Source organism: Perca flavescens, chromosome 5 (assembly GCF_004354835.1).
Source record: "Perca flavescens isolate YP-PL-M2 chromosome 5, PFLA_1.0, whole genome shotgun sequence".
Classification (NCBI taxonomy): Eukaryota; Metazoa; Chordata; class Actinopteri; order Perciformes; family Percidae; genus Perca; species Perca flavescens.
The window spans coordinates 15,226,735-15,246,050 of NC_041335.1; the positions used below are offsets into that span (position 1 = coordinate 15,226,735).

Sequence of the window (19,316 nt, forward strand, 5' to 3'; positions counted from 1 at the left end):
GGCAGGGAACATAATTGGGTGAATATGTCAGTGCTTTTGTGTTCTTAGTGACATGACTGCCGGCTGTTCCTGTGGGGGCTTGGTACACTCATTGAAGGGTTTATACTGCAATTTCACTGCATTGGTTCATTGTTCATTACAGTGTTTTTTTTTTTTTTTTTTTTTTGCCCTTGTTGTATGAACATCTTAGAGAAGCAGGGAATGTGCACCTTGATGGGCACTTGTGTGATCATTGACGTACGCGCGTGTGTTCATTTTCTGTTCCCGTCCCTTCAGGGTCAGCAGTTGGTTATACCTGGGGCCTGCGGCACACGGGGCAACATGTGAATTGAGACGGTGGTTTTCCACTCGCTGGAAAACATGACCTGTGGCAGAGCTTTGTAAACGACATTACAATGACTGGAAAGAGAGAGAGAGAGAGAGAGAGAAAGAGAGAGAGAGAGAGAGAAAGAGAGGGAGAGAGAGCGAGAGAGAGGGGAAGAAGTGAAACATTGTGGCGGTGTTGACAAAGTGAAACTTAAGCGAAGTTATTTGCGTTTAAACATCAGATCTGCGCATCACCACAATCTGCACCACTTCCATAATCAATACCTCATACTTTTTTACCCTCCGTTTCCTCCTTGTACTGTGTAACCTCTATTAAGTGGATTCTTTATTATTTTTTTTTCTCTATCATCTTTTCTATCTCTACTTTATACTTGAATGCATCCACTGCCCCTCCTTATGCTCGTGCCATGGAAAGACTGAATGCGCTAAATGGTGATTCATTCCAGCCTTTCCGGGGCCTCTTCAAATTGTGGCTCGCCTATGCTTCTGCTTTTTCTTCTCTTCTCCTTTTTTTTCGGATACCATTTTTTTCCAGCTTGGCACAAGGGCATGTGTGTGGCAAGTTTGTCATTGCGGTCCTCTAAGTTTATTTGTTTATCACTCATGGCTGCCACTGTCACAACACAAAGCAGCTGACAATTGACAGGGAATGCCTTTTTAACCACAGCGGCTACTCTTCCTCCATATCCCCGCCCGTGTAGCTTCACCCTGGCTTTCATGTGTGCCCTCTTGCTCGTCTGCCTTTGGCCCAGCAGCTGCAGCTTTACAGCCCTTGGCCTCCTTTCAAAGAGAGGGGTTGACACATTGTGTCAAGTTATTTTGTCCTTGGGGATGTCAGCAATGGGCTATGGAAAGACAGCTCTCACCTGTCTCCATAGTGGCTCTGAAGGATGGCTACCTGCCTCCATTGGGGCTCTGATGGCCCAAGGCCCCTGTTTGCTGGTGCTGAGTGAGACATGCAGCTGCCCACACGAAGGGCAGGGCTGTGTACTCCTCTACTTCTGTTTCTACCCGCTAATCACTACCTTATACTATCACCCTACAGTTGTCAAAACTCTTTATTAACAATAAAATGTCTAAATCTAAAAATGCATAGCTAAATTAATCATATAAAATTTAACGGAACGGGTTTTACATTAGCAACAGGACATGAAATAGGCAATGCTTTTTTTCTGTGAAAATAAAGCTGCATTCAGACAGAACCTTTGGTAGAAAAGAAAAAAAATGTTTGGGCACACAACAAGGTACCACAGATGCTAAGTGAGGGAATATACAAAAACTCAAATGTTGAACAACGAAATTTAATAAAGCTGTTGAATTGTTTGAATTCACAATCAAATATCATATATACTTTATCTACATACAGTATACCTTTACATGGGAAGTAAATGGAGTTGCATAATCTTTCTTATATCAGTGTATTTATTTCTTATGCATTTTAAATTAGTTTTTGGAAAGATGCAGCGATGGCGCTAAATTAATTGGTAGTAAAAAGTATGAAAATACTTTTGTTAACAAATAATTTTAATCTCATAAAGTTCAATATCTTACATTTACTCAAAGGTTAATATATTTATAATTAGGCAGAATATTTATTTACGTTTTATACTTTTCATTTTTCAACCCAGTTTCCCAGTCAGTTTTAAACAATATATTCTTTTGCCTTATTGAAAAAGTTTAGGTTTCTATGTTAAGTGTAATTTAATTCTACATAGGCGTAATTTATAAAGAGAAGCAATATGCTTTCTGAATATGAAATACTTTAGGCCTTACTTAGAGATACCTAAATGTAATTTCTGCTTAATGTGGCCATGTATATATATATATATATATATATATATATATATATATATATATATATATATATATGTAAATATATATTTACATATATAAATATATATTTATATATGTACATTTTTACTCCCAATTTCTGCTTTCTGAACAGAATGATTCAGGGAAGGAAGCACCTTTGGCACCTTTGATTGTCTTTGCTTGCTGAAGTCACATCCTTCCGCTGAGCTGTCTATATGTGTGTGTGGGTTTGTGTGTGTGTGTGTTTTTGTTTTGTGTGTGTGTGTGTGTGTGTGTGTGTGTGTGTGTGTGTGTGTGTGTGTGTTTCCTGTCTCTGTCCTCCAAGACCCCAGGGCAGAGCTTGTTGGATTGAAGGATAAGAAAGGAAGCTGTCAGAGTATCATTAGTATGAAAATCAATTAAGTTTAAAGTTGAAGTATAAAGTTTTAAGTTGAGAAATTGGTTGAACTGTTGTTGGCCATAAATTTAGAGCTCATCTTATAACAATATAATTTGTTCCATAATGTCAATCACACTTATGAGTTCTTGACAGAGTGCATAAAACTTGTGCCAACCACAGACTGTTGGCTCACTTTCCTCCTCATCAATAGACAGGTGTCTCAGTTCTAAGGCACATAGAAATTTAAAATAGAATACATGTAAAATCGACTCTGTCTCTCTAATGATCCAGCTAAATCATGAGCTAATAGAGAGAGACAGGTGAAGACATATCCTCCAACACACATATAGGAACACACACACACACACACACACACACACACACACACACACACACACACACACACACTACAGCCTCTCAAATTCAAGTTTAGCTAGAGCGCTCACTGAAAAAATAAAAAGCACACATTATAAGATGATCCACCACTATCACTCTAATCCCCAGATGTACATGTTGCTAATCTCCTTAGCCGCTAACATGTTAAATTAGCCCTAATATCTGCTGAGATTCGGAGCCATAGAAGCCCACCTACGCGTGGGCTACCGCCCAGGTTTAGGTCAGTCTTCTCCCTCAGCACTCAAAAAAGATACAGACATTAGGGTGGGGGTGGTGGGGGCTGAGGGAAGTAGCAGTGATAGCCATTCGTCACCCTGCCTATCTTGCTCTGACAGATGGGGAGTGCAGCGTGCCACATAGAGGAGTCACTGCCTGTAATGACATTAGAGGCACAATGAGACCTGATACACATTTTTTCTGTTCCCATCCTGCCTGGCCATCGACTCGCTCCTTTGCTTGATCCTTCCCCTCCTCTCATTTCTGCTGGTACATCTCCATCCATCCTGACAGGAGATAAAGTGCTGTGTACCACTATTTCCAAATATGGCACAAACACACATAAATGCGCTCACAAACACATCCACATTTATACCGGCACGCACATATATTGCTATATCAAAAACACAAAAGAGAAACCTCCAACAATCTACACATCTGAAGAAAAAAAAAAATTTGAATGTTCTCGAGGAAAAAAATGACAGAAATGCTCATGTAAAAATGGAGCACTGTGAGTGTGTACTGACATTCAGATTGTATTTGGGAAACCATATTAAAGCGCTTTTTTTCCTCCTCCTCTTCAAGGAAATGGGAGTTTATTTAAAAAAGAGAGAGCGTTTATTTAATGTACCATACACCTCCTAAAAGGTTTACTTACTGCAGTGTAATATGTTATTTCAAATCCTCACAACCACATTTCCTAGGAGGATAGGGGATACTGGCGTATATATATATATATTTTTATTTTTTTTCAGGACACATGCTATTACCAAATGTGTAGCAGATGTACCATGAGCCGAGGCTGTACTGCAGAGGTGTTTTTTTTTGGAAAAACATCGCCAATCCTGTCATGATAAATCACCTTCCCCAATTTGCTACAACATGTAGAATTAGGATTTGAGAAAATCGGCATCAGCAAAATTCTTCACATGCTGCATTTACAGGAGTGCCAGTTTCACTTGAACATTTCCTCACAATTCAATTCTCAAAACTTGTGTTCTTAGAACTAGAGTTCATGTTCATTGCTTCTACATTCTCTTAATTCACAAGAAAAACTCTGCAGCTGTCTTTCAAAGTGACAAATTGGTCCCGATCATGAGTCAAGGTAAAGTTCCTCTTTTTGTCGCTCCCCCCCCCGCCCCTCCCTCCCCCTCTTGATTCAAAGAAGTCGACTTCAGTGTCTGTCCTCAATAACAAAGGCACATTAACAAGCACCCTACAGACCGTCTATTAGAATGTGAAAAAGCGCCATGTGCTGTATATTAGTTTTTAGTGACTAAACACTTGGGAGAGAGGCGACCTAGAATCAAGCCTTGTGGTGCACTGAGTGTATATGTTCTCATCGTCCTCTCAGCTCCACTTGTGAGACTCAGAGAGAGAGAGAGAATGCTCATTAGATCTATGTGCTGAATCGCTGCTCCCTCTCCATCTCTCCCATCCTCCCCCAACCTTCATCCCCCTCTCTCTCTCTCGCTTTCTCTCTCTCTCTCTCTCTCTCTCTCTCTCCGTCCGTCTGCTTAACAGATGGGAGGGTCGTGGGTACAGCTTCCCCTCCCCCTGGAGAGGCCTGGTGCCTGTTCAAAAGATTATTTGTTATGTTTTACTCCATTTCCCTCTCTTCTCCCAATTTCTCTGTTTTCCTCTCTCTACTCTCCTTCTCTTTCACTGTCACCTCTCAAACTCAAAGCACAGAGAGTTTGGACCCAGTGTATAAAACCAGCGGAGGAGCAACCGTTGTCATTCTGTCTGCTTGGTGCCAGCATGCCCTCTGACCCTAGCAGTCGCTCGCTCCAGCCTCCTTATAGTTACCGGTCTAGTGTGAATGCAAGCGTGCCATTAGTCAGACTCCACAGAGGAGATAAAGAAACTCTTGTGTATTCTTCTTTTTTCCACAGCTCATTCCCTCTTCCCCTACGCCTTACTTTGGGATTAGCAAATTGGCTTAATGTGCACAAGCTTGTTAGTTCTTTCTTCTGTCTCGCTCTGTGTGTCTTGTTTCTCTCTCACCCTATCTGCCCTCTCGAGGTGAGGTGTCAGTGTCAGTCCCCTGCGAAAGATTTCTCCTGGGGATTACTGCCCTGTGCCACTTGACCATGTTCACTAAGCAGTGCTTGTTTCTTGCATTTCCCTACATTTCGCCTTCTTGGCATCATGATGCTAAATTGGATTGAATAATTCAGTGGTAATCTGTTAATTTAACTGATGCTCTATCCACCACAAGGGAAGGAGAGGGAAGGCAGCCCGATGAGGAGGTGGGCATTCACATCTTATCCAGAAGCTGCCTGGCACTCATATGGGACGGGGGCGGGTGTGGGGGGGGGAAGGAACTTGCTTTGTTGTGTAGGAGGAGGTAGAGGAGGCAAGAGTGAAGATAGGATGAAGAAGGAGGGGGTGGCTGAGGCGGGGAGGCGCCGACACGGGGCTAAGCGACAGCAGAGCCTCACCTCAGGGAGCGTTGGCTGGTGCTGGGAGCCAAAAGCAGGGATTAAATGTCCAGGACACGGGCTTAGTCTTAGCGTCAATGTTATGTAAGGCCTAAGGTGCTGCCCCAGCGGTTGTTGACATTGAGAGGTTCAGCTCTGCTCAGTGGGCTGTGGAAGGATCGAGGAGGAGGTGGAGGCCAGGAGGCAGGGATCACAGAGGTAACGCCTCTGAGTAGTGTTGAGCACAAAGACTGGGAGGGGAGGATGCTGTCAGCCTGAGATTGAAGTACGCCGGCTTGATTGATATCCTTGTCTGGCTGTCTTGTGCCAAGCGCATTAGTGTTGGCTTGTAATCCTAGTTTGTCTGACAACATCCTTCTTTGTTTTCTTCCAGAGGGCAGCTCTTTGTTTTTCTGTCTATGGATGGGTGTGTTTGCGCAGAGCAATGCTAAAATGTTTTGGGTAGCCTCTTCAGAGCTGCCACAGAGTTATTTTAGATTATTTAGTTATTATTATGATGGTGCAGTCCGGCTGTTGTCCCAACTGCCAAATTATGCGTTTTTTGTTTGTATCTCATTTCTTCCATAGGTGGGCGTATTCTAAACCATCAACTCAGGAAGTTTTTTTTGTCATGTATTTCATCATTGTTCATGTTGTATTGTCTCATTTTGTTTTCCTTTTTTGTGTGATGGAGGTTTTTGGCAGATAATCTTACAGTATACACAATAACCAATGTGATGTTATTCCTTAAAAATTTAATATATTTGCTAAATCTGTGTTATACATATTGACTCCGAAGGCACACATCATCACAATAGTGTCAGCCCTAACTAAACTAAACACTAATGTCCCCGAGATTTTGAAAGAACCAAGGAGTTAGTACACAGCCTTTGTTTTCTGTTGCACATAAAAAGATCTACAGTTTTGTACTGTACTGCTACAGGCCTTCGTCTGTCACTACAAGAGACACAGTATCCCTGGATGTCCCTATTACGCACTTTCATTATCAATGTCCTACTCTCTAGCACAAAGAGGTCAAGTGCATCGCAATGTGCTGCGCTCATCTCAGGGGTTTAGAGCTTTCTTGTGCTTTCTCATGCATGTTATTCAATAAATACATGGATTCAGGTTAGGGGAAGATAACAAAAAAGGAAAGAAGGGGAAAGGAAGTGCATTACAATGTGCATGTATGTGTGCGGGAGTGTGCATGTATGTGTGCGGGAGTGTGCAAAGGAGAGAATATGAGAGAGTGAGGAAAAGAGCAAGGGTGTATGAGAGAAGAGAGAGTGATCGAGAGAGAGACTGAGACTGACATGTCTTTTGGTGAAGCGGTGTCGTCTTCCACATCAATGTATCATGCTTGTGCTGCCAGGTGCCGGAAATCTGGTTCAGAAAGGAGAGAAGAGAGAAGAAGGGGAAAGTAGAGAAAAAAGGCAGGGTAGATGGAGGATTATTTTTTTTATTTTTTTTATGTGACGGCGCTGACAGCTCCCCTGCATTGCACTGAGCTTAAATAATGGGATGCTCATTTGCATAACGAGGGACGTTATCACCTCTACTGTCAAAAGAAAACACAACAACAGTTCTTCTGCTCCTCCCTGAGATAGATTGGGTTGGCCTACTTTAGCACTCTGGAGAGATGCACTGGAGCTCTGGTTTAGCCAAGCTCACACAAGAACTCACACACACACACACACACACACACACACCCATGCAGGCACACACGGACACACAGTCACTCACTTACGCAAACTTTTTGGAGCGCAGCTCTTTTCTTCGCACATGCTGTCCAGCTCATCTGCTGCTGGCCTCCACTCCTCGAACACGGGTAGCAAACACACAAGTGCATTTATTCTGATGCTCTCATTGACATGCAATGTCTCCAGATGGATTAAGTTCATGTCGGAATTTTGTTTGATTTCTGTCTCTAAGAAACGTCCTTTCTCCGTGTTTCAAAAGATCACTCTTGGCACGTTTTGTTCTTTCCGTCTTCTTTTGTTTTTTGGGCTTTGTTTTGCCAGAATCTGGCAAGAGTGAGCTCGGTTTTACATCTGTATTCTATCCTGCGCCTCATGTCTGCCATTTTGGAGAAGAGCTGCAGATAGAGTAGAAAAAGCTGTGTGTGGCAGTTCCACTGTCAATACAGTGCAGTTCGTGGGAAGAAACAAAATGTATTTCTCAGTCTGGAGGTAATGTTACAGTGTTGGTGATTAGAGCGTTTAAGTTAGCGGCACTTCCAAAACACTGTCAAACTCTCTGTGAACGAAGCGAGATCCTGACAGCGCTGTCTCCTCTCATAGTCGGTGCCTGGGAAAAAAATGCAAAAACTGATTTGCATGATATCGACAGTGAAAAACACAGCGGTTCTCACAACATTGTTGACAGATTCTTTGTCTTTCTTCACCCTCCCTTGTGGCTGCCATGATGCCACTTTTATTATTTTTTCTCTCAGTATTTTGCCATATTTCATTTCATTTAATGCTTATCCTCTCCTCTCCTCCCCCTCCCCATTTATTTCTTGCAGGTACGGATGCTGGAGTCTTTGAGTTGATTGGAACAAATAGAAAGCAGAAAAAAAAGACAGATAAAGGAAGAGCAGAAGAGTGAAGAGAGAGCAGAAGAAAGAGGAGAGAAAAGAAAGCATAAAGTTCTTTAGAAAGAGGAGAGAAAGAAAGAGACGGGGACGATGGGGAGGAAAAAGATTCAGATCACGCGGATTATGGATGAACGCAACAGACAGGTAAGTCCCTGGGGGATGGGAGGATGGATGAGTATGAGGGTTGGGGAGAGGAGGGGTGGAGGGTGGAGGATGGAGGAAGGAGAAACACCCTACACCCCACATAGCCCTTAACAATGAACGTCTTCTGGGAGTCTGGGCAATATGTGAACTGGGCGGCAGATAAGTGTAAGCGGGTATAGCACAGTTATTGCTTTGGGTGGAAGAGTTCCATTGGTTTATAATGGCCGGTTTGTTTCCCCCTCAATCTAACACACCAGCGTGAGAGCACCAGGTGTTTTCCAAAAAGGGATTTGCATGGGAACATTTGTAAAAACTATTCTCAAAAACTATTCTGCATATCACTGCATGGTCTGAGGGATGCAGCCTACACACAACTGTAGCACCCTTCACACACCCAACCTCTCACACCATGCCACCCAGTTTAGCTCACCGGCAGTGGAATATTACCAGGAAGAGGGTGGTAGCACCGGAGAGTCAGGGTGGGAGAAAACATAAACAAACAACCAAACAGAGATGGATGGGGATGGTCTATAAGTGAAACTGTATTTTTATTGGGTAACAGTAGGAAGGGATATAAACACTGAAATATGTATTTTATTATATATAAATATATATATATATATATATATATATATATATATATATATATTATATATATATATATATATCTATATTTTTAAACCAGAGTCATTTGAAAAAAAAGAAATACTGGTCATATACCAAACTTTGTTTGCAACAATGGAATTCTTGCAAGACACTTTTTTTAACAACAGCTGGCATTACTTGAGAGAGAGAGACATAATAAATTGAGGACAGCAAGATTCAAGCAGACACTACAGTCTGTGGCAGGAAATAGATAGAGACAGAGCTCTCTCACTGCCCTCCAGGCCCACAATTGATCACTTCCTGTGGCACGACTGACCACTGACACTTTGTCAGCTTCCTGGCAGCCCAATTGGATCCATACGCTGCTAACGTGGCCCCTGGATCACAGGTCAAACACGCACGCAGGCACACACACCTTGTCTGAACACAGACCCAGTTCATCGCTTTTGCCTCGTCTTTATCACCTGGCATCCACAAGAATAGCCCACAACAGTTTCTCACAGTGTGCTTTATCAAACACATTCACTTGCAGCCAGAGTAAAGTGACATAAAAAGGCTCAAGGAATTGATGCAGGAGTAATTGAAGCAGATTGCGACCCCTGTCATGACTGTTCTCAATGTCTGTGATTGCAAGTAACAAGACAAGTTGTGAGAGGGGAGTGAGGCTGTGAGCGTACCTGAGATAAAGAAGAAACTTCCGGTAATCATGATGTCACTTTCTGTGATACACAGCGTGCTCATCTCGAAAACAGGGTCCCGCACAAAAAGAAGAGAAGTAAGAAAGATCCATAAGAAGAAAAATTTAACAAACAGGACACCGACAGTGTGTGACAGTACGCACCAATGTGCTCTGCATACGGATTTATGTATGTGTAATTGAAAGAGAGACAGGCAGTCAAAGAGACAGAGACAAGAGCAAGGAGGAGGTCACAGAGTTTCAGATGAGGACTAAAGCTATCATGTTGCTGCAGCACCCACACTTCCTCCTTACTGTTATCTCAGCCCTTCTCTCTCATCCCACCTTAGACTGGGCACGCCAGTTGCACCAGGCACTCCGGCTCCTGCGGATAAGGAGGGAAAAAGGGAGGCAGGAAGGACACCTGAGGGGAATCGATGCCTGAGATATCCGGGCTTTACTTACAGAGAAAGGAGGAGGGAGGAAAGAACAGTCGAGGAGAGAGAAAGGGTTCAGGGAAAGGAAAATCAATATGTCACTGGATTTTGTTGTTTTGATCTCTGATATGATAGATTACTTTTTTAGTTGTTTGTTTTAGTCGAATCGAAATTCCTGCTGATATGATGTCATCCAGTCATGTGGAAAACACTACACGCACGCTGAGCATGCCATTCAGTGTCATTCAACCTGCGGCCTAAATGAATGACATCACTTCATTTTATAGAGGCGGACATCACAAGACAGAGACAGATCCAGAAACTTAAATTTTCTTCTTAAAAAAAAAAAAAAAAAAAAAACGGAAGCTTTGGTTTTGCATATTTTCACTTCCTTTTTGAGGAAATGTCCCAGAGCCCATGCCAAATAAACACCAGAGGAATTTGTATAGCGTTGATTTCAACCTGACATTCTTCACATACTTTTACTTTTTTTATTCTTACAGTTTAGCTCCTTTATAAAGCTCTTCTGTGGCCTTTGGTGTTCAACAGATTTATATTGTTGCATGATTTGTAAAACATATAAAGTCTATAGTAATAGTTATTTTAAATTTTATAAAATAGATTGTTTAAAAAAAAAGTTGTATGAAATAGAATATGGTACAATTCCAGTTTCACTCCAAAATAGCAATATTATAACATTAACCCTGAATTGTTACATGTCTACATACACACTACATGCAGTCCTCTTTGGAGAGGCACCACTCTGTGTGGCTGTCAACGCTACCTTGCCACCTACAGGGCCCACACTTGCCCTCCCTGCAGCAGCAGTATCATGGTGGGCACAGGGCCTGGCTCTCTCTGGGCGGCCACTTTGGGCTGCCACCCCCAGGCATGCACAGGTGAGTGTGTGTGTGTGTGTGTGAGTGTGTCTGTGTGTGTGAGTGCACAAACACTTCCCCAGAGCAGGGGCAGAAGGGCCAGGCCTCCCTGGCGTTGACTGGCTGCCCAGAGCTCTGGACAGTGGGCAGCAGTGTGTTAGCCCTGGCTCCCAGCCCCCCGACCACTCAGACCCTCTCCCAGCCTCGGGCACATGAAAGAGCCCCCTGTGCCATAAACTCATGGGCTGCACACAGAGAGCAGACTCTCTTGCCCCAGCTAGCACACACATACACCCACAGATAGGCACACACGCACCTACAAGATGCATGCACAGGTGATGGTTTGTCTAGCTTCTCCTCGTTTCATTTACTTTGTGTGTGTGTGTGTGTGTTTATATATGTGTATTTTGAATATTACAAAAAAAAAATACAAGTGTCTCTGGCTTTTTAAAAAATTACTTTGAGGGTGTGTGAGTGCACACACACTGGCATAGACTTGAGAGTTAGCCGATTATACACTCAGGCACATACTTAGATAGTGTATTTGGTTTCTTGTTAATACAGAATAGACAAATGCATGCTTGTAAACACATGTACACATCTAAAACGCATCTATCTCTCTGGAGTCGGGCTTGGGGATCGACTAATTTGCTGCAATTGGCTCTAATTAGTGTTACCTCTCCAGCCAGTACACTCAGTGGGCTTAATTTAGGATGACTTGTTTGTGCAAAATTGTGTGTGTGTGTGTGTGTGTGTTTGTGTGTGTGTTTGTGTGGGACGTGTGTCCCCGCCCGGCCATGTTTGGTTTGCTAACCAGCAGTTTTTGGTGCCTGTCTCCCCACTACTCCTCCTCTTCCTCCTCCTCCTCCTCCTCCTCCCCCAGGGAAGCAGGCAGGAGGTGGGAAGCAGAAGCGAAGCCATTGTGAAGGGGAAGCCACTGGCCTCTTCCTGTTATGAGAGGAAATGCATACAAATGTGCTTCCTGTGCGTCCGCCCCCTCTTTTCTCCCTCCTCCTCCCTCCCCTCTTACTCTCTCCCCTCTCACCCATGTGGCAGAGAATCCGCCACTATCCATCCTTTCTTTTCATTCCTCTGTTTATCCTGGGCGTTTTTTCTTTTCTTTTTTCGCTAGAGGAAATATGACAGGTCAATTGTGCCAAGCAGAAGTAATTATTCCATTTTTATGAAAACATTTGTATTGGTCATTTTCCAGTGATATCATATTTATAATTACATTTAAGCACACATATGAACAAAGAAAAGAAGAAACAAACAAGCAAAAATAAACAGATTGAATGAAAATGTATGAAAGAGAGGGATCTGAAAGGGGATGTGACAATAACACGTTTAGGTGTTTACAGGGTGTGTGTCTGAATGCATTTGTGTGTGCATGTGTCTGAATCTCTCTTGGGATGGGGTTGTGGAGGATAGGGGTAAACAAATAAGGCTTGTGTCTCACTCTGAGGATGTACACAATGCTTATGCGTGTGAGTGAGTGTTTATTATGTACCAAAGTAATTGAGAGTTATACTATATAACAGCAAGTATAAGTAGGTATTTGTGTATACACTATTAGTAGATACGATGAGAGTGTGGGCGTGTTGTGTTTGGTCTCTTTCACAGAGTTTAAGAAAGGATCCCACATTTTAATGGAAAAGGTTGTGCTATCTCTTATCTCTTAAGCTTTTCCATAACTGAGTAATCTCTTAAAGGTTCAGCTGTTGTTTTGAAATTTGGTTAGTGTTGATAGTTAAAAGGTTTCCAAGCTCAAATACTAAAGGACACTTTGAGATATTCAGACCTAACCTACCTAATGATGTTTCTACTGTAGAAGCAGAGCCAGAATGCATAGACAACAACGCACAGACTATCCATTATACAATGACAGTTTGCAAGTTAAGTGTCCATCATGCCATGATTTAGTCTTTACCTCAACGAATGCCAGAAATGGTCTACAAAATGTGTGTGTGTGTGTGTGTGTGTGTGTGTGTGTGTGTGTGTGTGTGTGTGTGTGTGTTTGCGTGTGAAGAAAGGTTTCACACCCTGGTTACCAATTTACTGTGAAAAGACGAAGTTGGGTTTACACTCACACACTTACACTGGTCCCTCTTACCAGTACACAGTTGCAAATGTGCAATAACGTCATGCTCTCTGTTATTAACATAGTGTATCTACCGACCAAGGAAACAAAGATTACACCCACACTGACATACGGGTAGTTTACAGTGTTATTTTTGTTACAACAAGGGCAGATAAATTTAGTAAAAGAAAAATGTATTTCCCAGCTTACACCTCAGAATTATAGGTGCTTATAATTTCATCTATAAAAGTATAAATTGAAATAACATAATAACACAATGCTGCACATAGAAAAACTTTTAATGGTCATCCATTTACTGTGCATCTTACAAAATAACTTTATTATCATAATATTTCATTATTTCATGAACATAGACTATAACCCTTATCAGGAATGGACAACGTTCTCACTTTTTCAGTCATTAGCATTTTTCTGCTGAGAAAGGCATCCAGGGTCTTTCACTGTCAGATATGTGTAAAGGTTTGTAGATCAGGTGTGTGCCATTCATAGCATCTGTTTTTACCCACTTGGAGCGAAGAGCAGTCGCTCCTCAAATACTTGTCCAGCACACTAGTTTACAGCTGCTGTGTGGGCACAGGAAAGGCCAGTGGTGACAACACCAGCTTGAATGTTGATGGGCTGAAAGGGTCACATGACGGCATCATGTGAGGCCATGAAGTCATGACAGAGTTACCTCATGAAAAAAAATTGCATAGCTCAGGTACAGCACAAAGTAGCACATCCCACATGATGTTTTGCAGCAGTGTTTAGCATCAAGATGTATGTGCAAGGCAAGCGTCTTTTCAAACGTGTTCAAGCAAGCTTGCACTGCATATATGCCTGTGTATTTATCTATTTTATTCAGTCTATGGTATTTATCGATGTCTGTGCATAGCGTTATATGTGAGTAATATGTGATTTGGAGGTAGCAGGTTGTACGTGTCAGATTGAGATGTGGGGGTGTGGTGCGATATTTATGGAGGTGTTATTGTTTGGTCAGTTGAGGCTTTTCATAATCACACTCATTCTCTTCATATGGTGGTGTTAAAGTAAGCTTACGTGTGAATTATTATATGGGGGAAATTAATGCTCAGTTCCTCATTTAAACGTTGATGCTCAAGAAAATTTTGATTGGATTCTGCTTTTCATTTTTTTAACATGTCGAAATGAGAAGCAGCAAAGTAAAACTTAAAACAAACACTGCTGTGTTTGTGTGCGTGGTTGTGCTGATGTTTGCAAGTGGTCCACTAATATGTGAGCGATCCGAGCCAGCATGTGGACCTCCCCTTTGAGACTAGCAGTTCTGGACCTCTGGGACTCCCACCCAGCCCACTGTGTACGCCACGTGCCACCTTTTGAAACATTATTGCCCCCAGCAGAGTGTGTGTGACTGAGTGAGTGGGTGATAATGGAGCTGGGCCGGCAGCTAGCTGTGTCCTGCGTTTGGCCCGGTGCCCCTTGCATCAAAACACCAGGGGAAGACAACACTCTACATGTCCTGCTCCTGAATAGTATGCTTTGACCTTATGTCCTACCGTCCTGTCATCTTATTCACTCACTCATGTACGATTTGTACTGTAGCTCTGCGGTTGTGAGGCTGGCAGACCCCTTTAGTTTCTGTATTGGATGGTACAGCTCAGAGTAGGCTGGAAATGACAATTAATCTTATTGTCACAAAATTGCCTTTTGATCTTACGGCGTTAAGAATGAGGCTTGTTTTTTTTTCACATTACAGTATGACTGTGTAAATGTCAGCATGGTATTTAGAGCCCGGGGGAGCTTTTCCTTCTGATGTTGCCAGTGAATCAGATGCGTGTTTGTGCCAAGCTAACCTGAAATTGCACACACCGGTTTGTAAAGGAGTTAAAATGACCGTGTCTCTGGTTTCAGCCTCTGCTGTCTGACACATAGCTCAGCGTGACAAGATGACATCACTGGAAAACTTTAACAGGGGGAAGCTGGTCCAGGACAAGGCAGTTCATAGTGGAGAGGGAGACAGGGAGAAAGACAGGGTGAAGGTGAGGGATAGTTTGATATTCAGTTTCCCTGGTGCATCCTGGGCGATATGATTTCAAGAAATCCAAAACCATCTATCAATATCCATTCAACCCTATCTCCTCTTTCAGACCTCGGAGTTGTAAAGAGAAAATGTGAAGGGCAATGCATTACAGATTTATGCCGCAAATCTATTCATGCATTATCCTGATTTACCACACACAGAGATCCTCCTTTAAAGGCTTTCTTTATAAAGGTTTTTATAGCCTTTATAATCGTATTCAGATCATGTTTAACTGAGTGTTGGGAGGTATTTATTCTGTGTTTTTTGGCCCACTTAAGTGTCAGAAGAGAATAGACAAACATGCAGTTAATCAACAAACTGAGATCATTAGCTACCAGCTGGGCACAGTCCTGGCAGTATTTCCTCTCTGTAAAAAAAGCTTTGTCAATACAGATCTCCAATGTAAATAATACACAGTCACAGAAGGAAATCAAAGAAAACTCAATACAAAAAAGCAGTGTTGCTTAGAGAAGGGAGCTGGCAGTTGCACATTTTCTCGTTTTCCCAAACAGCCAAAAAGCTTGCACACATGGCTTGGAAAAGAAACCAGGTGCAGCTCACTGGAATTAACTCACTTTCACTGCTCTAGTTTTGATCCAAACAATAGAGGAATAGAGGCTGTTCTATTTTGACAGTGTGGGCACTTGTGTCCGTGTGTAATTAAAGGTACCAGACTTGGGCCTCACGCACGCACACGCTCGCGCACACACACATACATACATGCACTTACACGTACCAAGAGACAGAGAGAGAAAAAAGGCCTCATTTGAGAAGAGTATTTATGTGGTTTAAGTTGAGTGCATTGTCATTATTTGAGCACTCACACATAGCTTCAAGCACTGTCAGGGAACCCATCCGTTATTTATATCAATGGGTTGTTATTTGCTATGAGAGGCGGTTAATTGGGCAACAAAACAACTGAACAATGTGTGTTAAATTCACAGTGAGAAAATAGTATGCCTCAGCTACTTTTTCAGATTAAAAGGGTTATAAGTATGTGTATTTCTTTTGTGTAAAAGCGGGACTGGTCGGGCCATATGAAAGGGACGATTTAACGTGACATATGTTCCATGATAAACCTCTGTGCGCTTTGATGTACAAGCAGTAACTGATCTTTTGATCTTACTGTTATCTGTCTGAGACAGATTATTTTCAGTTCCTTAAATACGAGCCCAGCTTCTTTCTTTTTTTCTTCTTTTTCCTGGTATAGTGGATGTTACAGTCAGGGGGTGTTGAACCATCAGCAGACTTCACTTTCCTTTAATTCGGTTTTGCTGAGAATTACTCATTTTAAAGAGAAAATGTTGTTATGTCCGATTCCTATTTATTCCCTCATTACACAGTAAATACGTCAAGGGTGGGGGACTTTTTTTTGCTATAATTAAATGATGACCAGTCAGAAAAGAATATTGATTTGATTATAGGTGAGCCAGATTCCGTTCAGTGACCCTGTATGTGTAAACATACATCTTTAATGCCTCACTGTGAATATTGTTTTTATCTCCTTCTTTTAGGTGACATTTACAAAGCGAAAGTTTGGCCTGATGAAGAAGGCGTATGAGCTGAGTGTGCTGTGTGACTGTGAGATTGCCCTGATCATCTTCAATAGCACCAACAAGCTGTTCCAGTATGCCAGCACAGACATGGACAAGGTCCTGCTTAAATACACAGAGTACAATGAGCCCCATGAGAGCAGGACCAACTCTGATATTGTGGAGGTAAGTTACAAGAACACGCAGACGGCATGCATGCACACAGATGCACGGGAGCACACGCATGTGCACAGGCACACACACACTCATGCAAACACACAAAAACATAGAAGCAGACAGATGGTTACATCATTTGTGACTCATTTGGCAACCCTTACTTCTTTCTTTTGGTCTTCACACCTAACATAGTGTAAGAAATAATTGCTCCCATAGTTGGCCGGTCTTCCCGAAGGCCTTAGTCCAAATATCAATCACTTTTAAAAAAAACAAAAAGGTAGTTGAGGACTCACATTATGTCTTTATTTCATAAAAATATGTTCATAGATATTGCCTCTTTGTCTTGTGTGTACTTTATAAACCAAAAATGGTAGCCTATCATTGATCTGGACCTTTCAGACTGTCCCCTGTGGGGTGCAGCCACAAGTCCCTGCCCTCGCCATCTTGTCACCATTGATGTGCCTCATAGACGAGGATGTTGATCTGACTTGCTTTGGACACATGTCGCTATTGTGGCTCGAGGCGATGTTAAACAGCGCCGTCAGGCCAGCCAGTAGGCAGGTAGATAAAGCAGGAAATGACACTGGCACCCTCCAGGATCCTTAAGCTCTCAACATGAACTTGTTATGCAACATTCACACTGTAGCTCTGACAAACCCGGTGGGCCACGAACACAGACTTGCATGCATTCATGCAGAGTTTATCCCTTTCTCTTGCACACACACATTTACACTCACATTGGGCTTGCTGATTATACCGCACCTGTCCCACAATATGGAAAAAATATCTCTCAGTGTTACATAAATTCTTTAAAATCCATATAATTTTTATATTATTTTAAATGAAATTCCTGCAATATTACATTAAATAGAAGGTTATTTTCTTTATATATGGTATATCTTTTTTTTACAGTTCATATGGTAATAAATAACAAATAATGATTATAATAATAAATCCAACAAGCATAATTTTGGCAGCTTAGAGGTCATAGAAAGCCTCGACTGTGTCCATGTGTAGTCCTTGTTTTTATTGTGTATGCATACTCAGTTTGTAATTAATAAGACACCTAATGGTAGCATACTGTTAATTTGTTAGATGGACTAGTTCACAATTCATGCACAACACTATAGTCTGCCATTGTAGCCTGGATTTAAGAAGGACCGAAAGGAAAAGTGGGGACCCAGTGAGATGTAATGAATGTATACACTTAGCACGCATCTATCTGAGCTGGTTGGCCAGTCTAACACAGAATCAAACAGCATGAGGCATGTTTATCTTTTCATATGGGTGTTGCTGGGTTTGTCGCCCGCCCACGGGTGGACATGCCCACCGGGAACAGTCCTGCTATTCCAGATGGCACTCTGCACCTGACTACAAACCTTTTGAATTTACACATTGATATCAAATGTCTCTGTCTTTGGAAGAGATTTCACCTTACATTATTCCCTACCTTTATATAATTACCTCTTCCTTCATATCATATTTGGAGATAAGAAAAACAGCATACATAGATGTGGTTTGCTGTCATTATTGCTGTTGTTCCAGTCGCAGTCAAATATGTATTGTTTTAATGTAGCTGATACATAAGGGATACAGCACTCAACATATGGCTAACCTTAATGTTGAAAACAAAGAGAATGGACTGGGTGCATTATCATGGACAGTATTGAAAAGCACAAACAAACCTACTAGACACAGCATAACAGCTTATTCTTTTTTTTGCACTGCAGTATGTGCTTTTATTCCCTTCCTTTTTTATTCTTAATGTGGCTGAGGCTATAACTTTGTAAGCTTAGATTCTTTTTTTTTTAAACATGAAATCAGTTTTGTCATAGTTATAATACTATGTGCAACTCTGAAACATTAAACATCTGTAACAGTGTTTAAATCTATGTGGTGTCCCCAAAGCTTAGTTTGAGTCTTGATAAAAATCCAAATGAGTTGCCACAGTTTGTGCTAAATTAATCGTATCCAAGTATATCAGAAGGGATAAAAAAAAAGAATCCTCTATGCATTATATCATTTACATTAACCCATTTAGCATCCACTCATATCCCTAGTGTGCTCGTAAGCACTGATATCCTTGATGCAGCAAGCCCTTCAGCCACTGTATAGTCAGTGTATTAGCCTGCTCCAGCTGAACCCATGAAGAGAGTTGTCACATGTTTCAGCAAGTGCCTGTGACAAGAGCTCCCTGCTTTGAAGCTCTCTCTTTAACTGTGTCTCCATTAGAGAGCAGAGGATGGCTAACGTGTAAACAGCCGTGTCGGGAAGACGCTAAAGAGCCTAGTGGGGGAGTGTGCTGTGGAGCACTACCTACACTGTGATCCCTGGAGGACTCTGAGCAACTCACAGCGGGAGAAATCGATCTGAAGAGGCCTTCAGCCTTAGCTGTGGCGTGCTAACAGGATTGGCCACAGGGCTGACACTAGCATGTTTTAGCACGGGCGGTAGGAGGGTGTGCTGTGAGGGAGGGGGAGCAAGGGGAACGGTGGGGTTGGATCCCTCCCGCCGAGCCTTGTGTTCCGCTGCTAGGCTACGTCACAGTTGCAGGAACGTGGGTGGGTTGTTGAGTCTG

The 19,316-nt window shown here is 42.2% G+C and overlaps 1 protein-coding gene across 7 annotated transcripts in view; it reads left to right on the top strand.

Moving 5' to 3' along the window:
• Nucleotides 1-19,316, top strand: part of mef2cb (myocyte enhancer factor 2cb) — a 71,794-nt gene that overhangs the window by 23,936 nt on the left and 28,542 nt on the right. For all 7 annotated transcript variants that reach the window (XM_028578830.1, XM_028578832.1, XM_028578836.1 and 4 more), the window contains 2 exons: nt 8,078-8,293; nt 16,544-16,747. In XM_028578830.1, the coding sequence (XP_028434631.1) occupies nt 8,240-8,293; nt 16,544-16,747 (258 nt within the window). In that variant the 5' untranslated portion in view covers nt 8,078-8,239. The remainder of the gene's footprint in view (nt 1-8,077; nt 8,294-16,543; nt 16,748-19,316) is intronic.